Source organism: Dendrobates tinctorius, unplaced genomic scaffold (genome assembly GCF_039654945.1).
Source record: "Dendrobates tinctorius isolate UK_male_01 unplaced genomic scaffold, ASM3965494v1 ptg000011l, whole genome shotgun sequence".
Lineage (NCBI taxonomy): Eukaryota > Metazoa > Chordata > Amphibia > Anura > Dendrobatidae > Dendrobates > Dendrobates tinctorius.
Window position 1 is genome coordinate 121,642,270 of NW_027361679.1, and position 13,628 is coordinate 121,655,897.

The window sequence follows — 13,628 nt, forward strand, 5'->3', positions numbered from 1 at the left end:
ACAATGGAAAGGACACCATTGTAGGCATTTTCTACAGGCCGCCTGTGCAAGCTGAAGATATGGATGAACTCTTTATGCATCAAATGGCCAAGTTCTCCAAAAAATATGACATAGTTGTCATGGGAGATTTCAACTATCCAGACATTTGTTGGGAATCTCTCTCAGGCAAAACTAACAGGTCAAGGAAATTCTTATCCTCTCTTGCTGACAACTGTTATGGTCCAGTCCGGAGTTTATCTTCTGCTGTCTTCACTCTGGACTGGTCATGCGGGGGTTAATCTCTTCAGCCTCATTCTGGAGCTAGCTGGGCTATTTCAGTCTCTCACAGCTTGCTGACCAGTGTTAGTGATAGCTCAAGCTTCCAGTTTAGAGCCTCTGACCCTTGTACCTTGCTGATCCTCCTGCCTTTGACTGATATTCACGTGTATGACCCGGACTGATCTCTGACCCTGTCTCTTGGCATTCGTCTCTGCTGTTACGTTCCCTCTCTGGCATCTGACCCCCCGGTTTGTACCCCGACCACGTATTTCGTCTCACGCTTTGGACCCCGTGCTCATGTTCTGGCTTTCTGACTCTCGGCTTGGTATTTTGACTACGGGTATTGCTGCTCCTTCTGGTACGTCTGCTCCTGCTAGTTTCTGACTCGGTTTGTCTGACTATTCTCTCTCGTTACCTGTGGCACCTGTGCTGTTGCTCAGGGTTGCTGCTCTTAGTGTGTAACCTCTCTTCCCTCACCAGCTCCCCCTGGTGGAGGTTTCACTACAACAACTTTATTTTCCAAAAGGTAGGGGAGAAAACAAGGGGATTTGCTACCTTGGATCTAATCCTTATAAACAGGGAGGAAATGGTTGAGGAGGTAAAAGTGGCTGGGACCCTAGAAGGTAGCGACCATGCTATTTTAGAATTTTGGATAACTAAAGGAGGAAGACCTGTGAAGACTCAGACATCAAGGTTAGATTTCAGAAAGGCAGATTTTAAGGGATTCAGAAACAGAATTGGAGGGAACCAAAGGCTGGATATCCTTAAAGACAAAAATGTCCAGGAAGGATGGGAAATCTTGAAAAATGAAATTCTCAAAGCACAATTGTTAACAATTCCAAAAAGAGGGAAGAATAGGAAGCATTTAAGAAAACCAGGATGGATGAACACAGAACTTAAGCACATGCTAAAAAGGAAGAAAGAAATGTTTATAAAATGGAAAGAGGGAGGCATATCTAAAGAAGAATATAATGCTGTCTGCAGAACCTGCAGGGCACAAATCAGATTACCTAAAGCTGACAATGAATTGAGGCTTGCAAGAGACGTCAAAAGCAATAATAAAGGATTTTGGGGATATGTCAAAAGTAAAAGAAAAGTCAAAGATGCTATAGGATTTTTACAGGATGAAAATGATGAAATGGTAAGACAGGATGTTGAGAAGGCCGAACTTTTAAATTCCTATTTTGCATCTGTTTTCTCTCAGAAAGGAAATGCAACATCAACTGTTCTTCACTATCCTATTAAGGGAATAGAAGAATCCAGGATATCTATAAACAGAAAGATAGTGAGGAAACACTTAGCTAACGTAAATGAATTTAAGTCTCCAGGTCCAGATGAATTACACCCCAGAGTACTGAAGGAGATAGCAGAAGAAATTTTTGAAACACTCTCCATAATCTTTGAAAATTCTTGGAGAACAGGAGAAGTCCCAGAAAATTGGAGAAGAGCAAATGTTGTTCCTATCTTCAAAAAGGGAAGAAGGTGGACCCAGGCAACTATAGGCCGGTTAGTCTGACTTCTATACCAGGAAAAATCTTTGAACAAATTATTAAACAACATGTATGTCAGTACCTGGATAAGAATGAAGTGATTAAACAGAGTCAGCATGGGGTTGTAACTAATAAGTCATGTCAGACTAACTTAATTTCCTTCTATGACGGAATCACTGATTGGGTGGATCAGGGAAATACTGTAGATATAGTATATCTTGACTTCAGCAAAGCATTTGACAAAGTATCTCACACAATCCTTATTGAAAAAATGACTATATGTCTCTTCTGATCCGTGTATCTTTATGACTTTATGATACTGCTATTTGTCAAGGGATGATTCCCTTGTTTTTCAGGCTAAAATGTTGCTAGCCTTTAACTATATGTTTTGTTATGTATGTTCTGTTTTGAGTTCTCCTTCCCCTTTCCTTCCCTCTTTCCTCGTTCCTTCCCCCCCTCCCTGCCCTTCCTTCTCCGTCCCTCCCTACACTTTAAATTTAAAAACCCAATAAACTGTTGGAAAAGAAAAAATGACTATGTAAGGAATGGACAAGGCAACTGTTAGGTGGATTCATAACTGGCTTAGTGATCGGACCCAAATAGTGGTTGTAAATGGCTGCACATCCAGTTGGAAGAATGTCTCAAGTGGGGTACCACAGGGCTCTGTCCTGGGCCCTGTATTGTTCAACATCTTTATCAACAATTTAGATGAAGGAATTGAGGGTAAACTGATTAAATTTGCTGATGACACAAAGCTAGGAGGGATAGCTAATACTAGAGAAGAGAGAGAGAGGATTCAAAAAGATATAAATAAACTGGAGCAGTGGGCAGCAATTAACAGAATGGTTTTAACAGGGAAAAATGCAAAGTACTACATCTGGGCAATGAAAATGAAAAAAGCATATACAGAATGGGAGGAATAGGGATAAGCAACAGCACATGTGAAAAAGACTTGGGTATACTAATAGATGACAGACTGAATATGAGTCAATATTGTGATGCAGCAGCAAAAAAGGCAAATGCAATTCTAGGATGTATTAAACAGAAGCATACAGTCTAGATCATGTGAAGTCATTATTGCCCTCTACTCCTCTTTGGTCAGACCTCATCTGGAATACTGTGTCCAGTTTTGGGCGCCGCATTTTAAAAAAGAAATCAACAAACTGAAGCAAGTTCAGAAAAGAGCGACCAGAATGGTGACCGGTCTGCAAACCCTGTCTTATGAGGAAAGGCTGCAGGATTTGGGAATGTTTAGCTTGCAGAAGAGAAGACTGAGAGGAGACTTAATAGCTGTCTACAAATATCTAAAGGGCTGTCACATTGTAGAAGGATCATCTTTATTCTCATTTGCACAAGGAAAGACTAGAAGCAATGGGATGAAACTGAATGGGAGGAGACACAGATTAGATATTAGAAAAAACTTTGACATTTAGAGTGATCAATGAGTGGAACAGGCTGCCACGAGAAGTGGTGAGTTTTCCTTCAATGGAAGTCTTCAAACAGAGGCTGGACAGACATCTGTCTGGGATGATTTAGCGAATCCTGCTTTGAGCAGGGGGTTGGACCAGATGGCCCAGGAGGTCCCTTCCAACTCTATGATTCTATGAGATTTACTGTCTCTGTAATTGGGTTGTAAGGGATGAGAATCTTTAATATACATAGTTTTGTAGATGCTGGCCGAATGAGCAATAATGTCTTATTGATTATAATGTTAGTTTTGGTGAATACGATCCGCTGTTTTTATGGATCAATATTGTAGTGAGATTACAGCTCCATAAAAAAAAAACAGAAGGTGGCAGTGTTATCTTTGTAGTTGAATTGGTTGAGAGGAAAAACTGATCCAACACAGTAAATGATTGATTTTTGCCAGTATATCAATATGAATCATATAAGATTGATTTCCAGTGTGTAAGATCTACACTTATAGTCTCTTTGATGTGTTATCAGTTGTGACCCCTGCTGTGAACAGAGGAAATTTCTGTTTACGCCTGTTTCAAAAATATGCTTCCTCTCAAAATGGCAGAAAATGGCACCAAAATTTAGCAAAGTAGCAAAACTAATGCTTTGTTGAAGTAAAGACTTTGAAGAGCACTGTGGAGTTTTAGTGCTAAAACATGTTGACCCAGGTTTAGAATAGGCAGTAAGATAGAGCAGTGGGGCAGGGAGGCTGCAGGGAGCAGTGCAGCTGTCACTTCCAGTGTTTTACAAAATGGTGGATTTTGGCACCAAAACAGGTATGGAAGATGTGCCTCCACCAGCACTAAAAATAAAACATGATAATAGATGCTGAAAAGGAGGTGACATTGGAAGTTTACAGATTGCCTGTGTTATCCTTAAACAGGCTGAGGGGACTTTCCCCAAAGGTTACTATGCAACTCCTGTAGCTTGGGAGTCCCCTACCTCCTCTCCTGTGTTCAGTCACAGTCCATGCCCTCTCCTCTGCAATGAATAGATGCAGCACCGACTCCCCTCCACTCCCGGATCTCTGCTCACCCGTCCGCGCAGACCAGGAACATCTTCCAGGTTTAGTTTCTCCTGCAGGGAGGTTGGTCATCCACTTCTGCTCTGCTCCACTGCAAGTGTCACAGCAGGTTTCTTACTCCCTGTGCAAGCAGGGGAACTCATGCAAGTTGCGACCTCTCCTGTTTGTACCTAGGCCACACCCCAAGATTCAAAATCTTTAATATCATTCTGCATGTACAGCCACTAAAAAAGTCTAGCAAAGGCTTTCCATCTAGCAGTAACCCCAGGATGACCACTTAAGACAAACTCATGAAATTCCAGTAAAACTCGCAAACAAAACTGGGAGGAAAACAAACAATTGTGGCCATTAACATGGCGCCACATCAGGCGCCATTGTCCTTCATGCACCTTGCAGGGCTAACTGCCCTCTTGTGGATGCAGAACAGTCTTTAAGAACAGCTGGGGTGCAACCGACACCTATTAACATCACTTCCTTAAAGGGACCGCATCAGTCAGGACTGCTGTGTCGCATAGTGGGCCGCATGGAGGCTCTGCACTACCACATACACATTGGATGAGGACCCACTGGAGGAGGAGTCCCCACTATTCTTCTGGCTTCACACTCCCTCCAGTGGTGGTCCTGTAGCTCCTTGAGCCTCTGGCTCTGTAAACACCTCTGCGACCACTTCACTGCTCCGAGGCACCGCTTCCTCTTGTGCAGCCGGGACAACTGTGGCCGCAGCAGCCGACTGTTCCACCTGTGGGGTCTCCTGTGGAGGACTTGTGTCAAAGTCAGAGGGCATTCTTATGGCCACTGCATAGGGCCCTGGAGTTCCTTGCTCACTGATAAAATCTACATAGTCCCCCTGCTGAAGAGGACCACGGAACATGAGGGACTTGACATTCAAATAGACCTTGGCTTCCGTACGCACATAGGGCTCCTCCGTTGCCACATGAGGCTACTCCACACTTTCGCCACGGGTGTCAGCCACATCGGGCGCGGCATGAGGAAGCGCTGGGGCAGTAATGCTGAAGCCAATAGCGAGGACTCACGGGACAGCTCCGAGAAGGACCGTGGAACAAGGGAAGCAGGTATGTGGCCACTGAGATGACAGGACAGTCCAATGGGGAGTTTATACTTACCGCCGCGCACGATGTTAGCCGACTGGCACAGCCACTAGGTCCAGCAATTGCAGCTGACACAATGCCTCGCAGGACTGCCTCCAGAATCTCCTGTTCACCTGCGGGTATTGCTGGTCCTTCCTCCTCATAGTCCTCGACCTCTGTGGGTAGCAGTGGCGGCTGTTGGGATAAGTGCTCTGTCCACCAGGCCTCGTACTGCAGGCCCACCTCCACCCGGACCTTGGATTGCCTCCAGTTTTGGCAGCCCATACCGCCAAGGTGTGACATGTTATGTCTCTCTCTGTCAGCAGATAGTGGTGCCTCATCCAGTGCCAGATAGTCTGACTTTCCTGGTCCCACCAATTTGTGGGTGTGGTCACTTACTGCTGCTCCACCCATTTCTCTAAATTCAACTGTAGGAGCAGGAGCTCTGTCTTCACCCGCACCCAGTTAGGGCGGGCATTCATCACAATGGGGTGTGGCCTATTTTCTCTTGGTGCCAAATTCTCTGCATGGCACACCCAAAAGGTGGCAATTTCCCCATTTTTCCTGTCAACGGCAGCCATAGCGGTCGGCGCCATTAGTAAATCAGCAACATCCGCAATCTTTACTTCTTTTGCAGCAGTCCATTGCTCAAAGTCTCTATCATCCGCCTGCAATACTATAACGGCGAGCAACAAAGCACAAGTCCCAAATTCACAGTCATAAAATTGAGATTCGCTGTCAGCCGTCAGATCCATTTCTTACAATTCAGGCAGCACATCACACATTTCAGATTCATAGGTCTTTAGGCTGCGGGGGTTCATCCTGCTGCCACTACGCCAAGTGTAATACTAGGGGCATCGGGGTAGTAGTCCTGACCGAGCTCACCCACTAAACACAGTCTTTATATACACAGGCCCCTTGTACATGTGATATGAGATGGAATAGGCTTTTCCCCCAAACAAAGTTACCTTCTCTCCTTTTGTCACAGCAGTCCAGGCGATTAAAAGTCCAGAGATGTAGCTGTGTTCCAACAAGGAAAACATAACTTTTATTGAAAATAGGTGATGAAGAATGAACGATAATTCCAAAAACTGGATATACTGTTCTTTTCCTGAAATGAGCTGCAGTCGCACCCACTACTGCAGCAGCCGAGATTCCCAGTCGTCCAATCCGCTGGTATCTGGGCGCATGAGACCCCTTCAGCGCAGGCCCCTCTATAGTCCAGAGAGCCTGTATGGAAGTCCTCTTTAGTCCGTGGCCTTCTTTAGTCCAGGGCAACAGACCTCTCCCATCTGAGCATCTGGCAGTGCCCCGTCTGTCTGACACGTCTGCGCCTGTCAAGGATCCAGACAGAACTGGAGGGAAACAGCAGCTTTCTCTTTCTGCTGCTGCTGACCCAACCCCTCATATTAACCATTTCTTGCCCAAACTCTCATACATTTAAAGGGGTACATCCACAATATAATACAGTACATTGCAAGACATAGGACACACATAAGACATTACAGGTACATAACTTATGTACATAAGCAGTTCCCCGGGGGTCACACAGCAGAAGGAGGGGACGCAACTGAGGGAACCGGTCATCTCCTTACAATTGCATGCAATAGAAGTCAAGATTAAAAATCTCCTATCTATATTCTTGTGGGCTGTGGCTCATTGGTAGAGGAGCTTTTTCCTCTTCAGCGCTGCCTTGAGTCTTCCCTATGCACAGTGAGCATGTAATCTGTCCTCCGTTTGGTGGAGCAGCCTCTGCTCATTCTGTGTGCCCTCACCCTGCCCTTGCCTCACAAAAAAACACATCCCTCACCTCTCAGAAAAACAGCAGAATGATTTACAAGTCTGTAGAAAGACAGAGGGGAGTATTATAAAAATAAATCACCACTAGGTGATCACTATTTAATATAATAAATCACTGTTTGTAATGACTCTAATATACGAGTTTCACTTTTTTTTATTGAAGAACTGAAATAAGTTAACTTTTTGATGATATTCTAATTTTGTGAGATGCACCTGTATCTGTGTTTGCATGGGTTTCCCTCCACACTTCAAAGATATACTAATAGGGATTGTGAGCACCAATGGGGACAGCGATGATGATGGGCAAGAAAAAACATGTCACCTCTTTCAATAAAACTGTCTAATAGTAAAGTGCTCTTTGTTGGTAATAGAAACAATAAGAGCTCAATTTACTTTTCAGCTGTAATGTTTAAGAAATACACTTCCATGCCAGGAGGGAGGCACTACTTGTAGAGGGCAGTAAAGTTGTGTGTGAATGCGTGCAACGTGCCGTATTCGATACACCAGAATAGTGAAAGTTGAGGCCTATGTTTGCACAGGCTATCACGCAGGACTATTTTGCTTGTTTCACGTTCTAGCAAAATAGCAGTATACATGATTTAGTGTGAAAGTAGACCAACACTGGATCTGTGACCATTGCGAAAAAAATAGACAACCATGTGTTCAGACACTAGTTATTATGGCAAACATTCAGGAGAGAATTATGAGAGGCCCAATAAAATATATTTGAACATCAGCAGAATGACATGTTGACTTGTATTGAAATCTTTTGCCTCATCGTTGTACAAGAGTTAAAAGAGGGGGGTGAATAATGCATGAGGCACATTGCATTGGGCTACTGGATATGATCATTTATGATGATTTAGACCCAGTAGCGTAGCTAGTAGAGAGGCACTCACATAGTAAGGATCAATCGGAGCGACCATGAGTCTTAACTGTTAATGCAATTAAATGTTGCGATAGAGCAGGAAACAATGGTCTCCCTGCCCTACCACTCTCCTGTTTGTAGGCTGTAGTTTCCACAATCAGTGATGGTTTGGGGAGCCATGTCATCTGCTGGTGTAGGTTTCCTGTCTTTTAGCAAGACCAAAATCAGTGCATCGGTCTACCAGGAAATTTTAGAGCACTTCATGCTTCCCTCTGCAGACTAGCTTTTTGGAGATGGAAATGTCATTCTCCAGCAGGACATGGCACCTGTCCACACCACCAAAAGTACCAATACCTGGATCAAAAACAACAGTATCACTGTGCTTGATTGGCCAGAAAAGTCGCCTGAACTTAACCTCATAGAGAATCTATGGGTATTGTCAAGAAGAAGATGAGAGACACCAGACCCAACAATGCAGATGAGCTGAAGGCTGCTATCAAAGCAACCTGGGCTTCCATAACACCTCAGCAGTGCCACAGGCTGATCGCCTCCATGCCATGCCACATTGATGCAGTAATTGATGCCAAAGGAGCCCCAACCAAGTACTGAGTGCATTTACTGAATATATATTTCAGAAGGCTAACATTTTGGATTTTAAAATCATTTTATCAAGCTGGTGTTATAAAGTATTCTAATTTACTGAGATAATGACTTTTGGGTTTTTATTGCTGTAAGCCATAATCATCAGCATTAACAGAAATAAACACATGAAATAGATCACTCTGTTTGTAATGACTCTATCTAATATATGTTTCACTTTTTGTATTGAAGAACTGAAATAAATTAACTTTTTGATGATACTCTAATATTTTGAGATGTACCTGTAGAATGTACAAGCACGTTACAGATGTTGTCTGTGGTGGGATTTGAACTCAGGACCCCAGATCTGCATTGAAGATAATGGCAGACAATGTGTGATCTGAGGAGAAAGTAATTTATAATGTTTTATATCTCAAATAAATATACAATTACAGTTTTTTTTGTATCCTATAGACACTCCAGATGGGAATCTACCATTTTTCTGGACTCTTTGTCCTCCTCTGTATCGGGTTTTGTGGTTCGCTCCTCACATCATTAGGAGAAAGGATTGTCTATTACTTGATCTTGCCTCGCATTAGGAGAAGACGTAGATTCAAATACTGGCTTCATACTAGTCAGGTAAGTTGTGAAACCTGGTATAAATTATAAAAAAATATTCATGGATTTAAAAAGTGTTTAAATTCCCTTAAGGGGGATCATACATTTAAAAGGATGTGTCAAAAAACTGCATGTTATCCAAATCAGAAAATCTAGATCTTGGGCAGAACTATCTATTGCATTAACTAAATATGCGGCAAAACGTACGCCGTGGCTGCAAACAACTTTCAACAGCATTCTGCAAATTCTATACACGTGAATTGAATAAGTTCATACACAAATGACTAGGTGAATTTAATTTAGTTTACACTTAAAAATCTGTCAGCAGGATTTCACTGTATGCACATGCAGCTCTTTCAAAAACAAGTCCAGCTGTACCATTATCTGGACAGTCCATTCCTTTGTTACAGAGAAATCAGCTTTTGAATTAATATGCAAATGAGTCTGAAGAGCTATTGGTAGATCTGAAGCCTCTGTCATTCCAGCTCTACAGTGGCAGCTCTACAGTGGGTATGGAAAGTAATTCAAACACCTTTAAATTTTTCACTCTTTGTTTTATTGCAGCCATTTGGTAAATAAATACAAGAAAGTTAATTTTTTTTTCATTAATGTACACTCTGCACCCCCAAACAGAAATGTAGAAATTTTTGCAAATTTATTAAAACTGAAATATCACATGGTCATAAGTATTCAGACCCTTTGCTCAGTACTGAGTAGAAGCACCCTTTTGAGCTTGTACAGTCATGAGTCTTCTTGGGAATGATGCAACACGTTTTTCACACCTGGATTTAGGAATCCTCTGCCATTCTTCCTTGCAGATCCTCTCTAGTTCCGTCAGGTTGGATGGTCAACGTTAGTGGACAGCCATTTTCAGGTCTCTACAGAGATGCTCAATTGGGTTCAGGTCAGGGCTCTGGCTGGACCAGTTAAGAATGGCCGCAGAATTGTTCTGAAGCCATGCATTTGTTATTTTTGCTGTGTGCTTAGGGTCATTGTCTTGTTGTAAGGTAAACTTTCAGCCAAGTCTGAGGTCCAGATCACTCTGGAAGAGGTTTTCATCCAGGATATCTCTGTACTTGGCCGCATTCATGCTTCCATCAATTGTAACCAGTTGTCCTGTCACTGAAGCTGAAAAACACCCCCATAGCATGATGCTGCCACCACCATCTTTCACTGTTGGGATTGTATTGGGCATGTGATGAGCAGTGCCTGGTTTTCTCCACACATACTTCTTAGAATTATCACCAGAAAGTTCTATCATCGTCTCATCAGACCAGAGAATCTTATTTCTCATAGTCTGGGAGACATTCATGTGTTTTTTATCAAACTCTATGCAGGCTTTCATATGTCTTGCACTGAGGAGAGACTTCCGTTGGGCCACTCTGCCATAAAGGCGCAACTGGTGGAGGGCTGCAGTGATAGTTGACTTTGTGGAACTTTCTCCCATCTCTCTACTGCATCTATGGAGCTCAGCCACAAAGATCTTGGGGTTCTTCTTTACATCTCTCACCAAGGCTCTTCTCCCACGATTGCTCAGTTTGGCTAGACAGCCAGGTTTAGAAAAGCTTCTGGCATTTAAGGATTATGGAGGCCACTGTGCTCTTAGGAACCTTGAGTACTGCAGAAATTCTTTTGTAGCCTTGGCCAGATCTGTGACTTACCACAATTCTGTCTCTGAGCTCCTTGGTCTGTTCCTTTGACCTTATGATTTTCATTTGGTCTGACATGCACTGTGAGCTGTGAGGTCTTATATAGACAGGTATATGCCTTTACAAATCAAGTCCTATCAGTTTAATTGAACATAGCTGGACTCCAATGAAGGTGTAGAACCATCTCAAGGAGGATTACAAGGAAATGGACAGCATGTGACTTAAATATGAGTGTCTGAGCAAAGGGTCTGAATACTTATGACCATGTGATATTTCAGTTTTTCTTTTTTAATAAATTTGCAAACATTTCTACATTTCTATTTTTTTCAGTCAAAATGGGGTGCATTAATGACAAAAAAAAGGAACATTTTTGAATTTACCAAATAGCTACAATGAAGCAAAGAGAAAAATTTAAAGGGGTCTGAATACTTTCCGTACCCACTGTATTCCACACCAAAGCACGAACCCCCTGACAGCCGCTGTGCTGTGTGATTTCAGGTACTATAACCATCAGTCAAGCAAGACGAGGCAATTCTAGGCGGGGAATAGAGCTGGAGTGACAGAGGTGTAAGATCTACAAATAGCTCTTCATTTGCATGTCAATTCAAAAGCTGATTTATCAGTAACAGAGGAAAGACTGTCTAGAAAAAAGTGTTGTTTTTGAAAGCGCTACATGCACATGTACTTTGGGGGTAAAATTCTGCTGACAGATTCTCTTTAAGGCCTCTTTCACACTTGTCAGTCAAAATCTGCCGTTTTTGTAAGAAAGCGGATCTGCCATTTTTTGGCGGATCCGTTTTTTTTCCCCATAGACTTGCATTAGCGGTGGATTATGACTGATGGTCATCCGATGCATCCGTTTTTTGATGGATCCGTTTGAATTTTAGCATCCGCCGGCTGGAGTAGACGGACAAAGGAACTTTTTTTCCAGCGGCGGAACAGCTATGCAGTCTTGGATTTGAATCCCACCCATGACAATATCTGCAAGGAGTTTGTTTGGTCTCCTATTGTTTGCGTGGGTTTCCTCCCACATTCCAAAAGACATACTGATAGGGAATTTAGATTGTGAGCTCCATTGGGGACAGTGATGATAATGTGTGCAAACTGTAAAGCACTGCGGAATATGTTAGCGCTATATAAAAATAAAGATTATTATTATTTATTATTGAAGTAGAACTTTTTGGGCTAAATGCAAAATGCTATTTGTGGTGGAAAACTATCACTCAGTGCCAGTGTGGGAGGAGCGGCCCCCCTGTCAGATGCCTGGGCCGGAACCAATGGAGCCGTCATCCAGGTTCCGGGGGAAACTGTCCCCGGGGGACAGTATTCAGCCACGCACCCTTGTGACAGACAGGAGAGCTAGGGGAGGGACCAGAATAAAGGGGGCGGGGAATTCCCCAGACGATGAGTCAGCAGACTGGGACAGAGAGAATTGGAGAGAGTGGGAGCGACTGCCAACCAGAGTGACTGACCAGCGCCAGGGAGGACTCCGACTGAGGACTCCAGGGGGACGGTATCCAGCAAATCGTCCCAGACTTGCTGCCTCTCCACAGCCCGTGGCCACTGCGGCCCCAGCACAGCTCACGGCCGCTGTTATCTCCCCTCTGCCCACGGCTGTGGCGGTCGCTTCCCCTGAGCTCGGATCCGCAGCCCGTGCTCAGTCACCTGCAGCCACCCTGCGCACACCAGTGGCCGCGACCAGCACCACGCCGTCAGCAGCCACCACTGTCCTGCTCCAGGCTGCATCAGGGGCCGGGCCACTCCTGACCATGGACTCCCCGTCGCAGCCGTTAGCTGCGCAGGTGGCCTGTCACTCGCCACCGTACACCCCTGCCACCTGCCAGGCTCCGGGGGCTGCGGCCTACTTGTCCCAGGACTTCGCCGGGGCCCGTGGGATTCCAAAGGCCTCAGTGCGCCAGCGAGCGCGAAGACTCCAACAGCGCCTTAACAACTTGGCCCGGCAACTCTTCCGTCAAAAGGCCAGCAGCCAGAACGGCGAGGGATGTCGTGACAGCTAAGTAGACTCTAGACTTAAGGACCCGTAGTCAGCCACACCGCGGCCCTATAGTGACCGGCCATTGCCGGGAGTAGTCGTGTTCTACATTACCGTGTTTGCTTGTTTAGAGCCCCTGCGTGGGCAACCTGTGTTACCCCTGTTTCGGTGATCAGGCCGTGACTGAGGGAAGTCCCATAAGCGAATCTTTAAAAGCACCGTAGTTGCCTCGTAACTCGACGCTGCATCCTGCGTACCTGCAAACACTGTTATGAGTTCATTTTCCCCTTTACCATTGAGGTCTTATGAACTCCCTCTTCTGGTGAAGGAAGGTAGTGAGGCTGAGCTGGGAGAGGATGACTGGGCGACGGGGATCTCTGACTGGATATAAGGCAGCCGACGCCCTTCTGCCTCGCTGGTGATTTCTCTGTGGAATTCTAGGAGACCAGTCTGATTCCTTCTCCTCAAAAGCTAAGTTTTCTGCTTTGCCTTTTTGCATTTGTGTTTTGGTTTTAGTTTGCCTTGCTTTTCTGGATTCTGCCATTCCCTGCTGGGGTGAGCTGAATTCCTTTTTGTCGGTTTGCTCTGTCTTCAGAAAATACCTGAGTACTGATATAGTCTTTTTGAAGCCTAGCGTCTTCAGGGCCTTTTGCCCTGTCAATCTGTTGGCTCTTATTTTGATAGGGTTTTTCGCGGATTGCAGACAGCAGCCTTCCTATCCTGTCCTATCTAGTTAGCTTGGGTCCCATCATTTGCTTAGTCTATCTTTCTATCTGTGTTAGTGTTTTTTCTTCTTGCTTCAC

General features: G+C 44.4%; 1 protein-coding gene across 1 annotated transcript in view; it reads left to right on the forward strand.

Moving 5' to 3' along the window:
* GRIN3B (glutamate ionotropic receptor NMDA type subunit 3B) overlaps positions 1 to 13,628 on the forward strand; it is a 205,238-nt gene that overhangs the window by 110,527 nt on the left and 81,083 nt on the right. Inside the window, exon 6 of the mRNA XM_073547024.1 lies at positions 9,040 to 9,204. Coding sequence (XP_073403125.1) covers positions 9,040 to 9,204 — 165 coding nt within the window. The remainder of the gene's footprint in view (positions 1 to 9,039; positions 9,205 to 13,628) is intronic.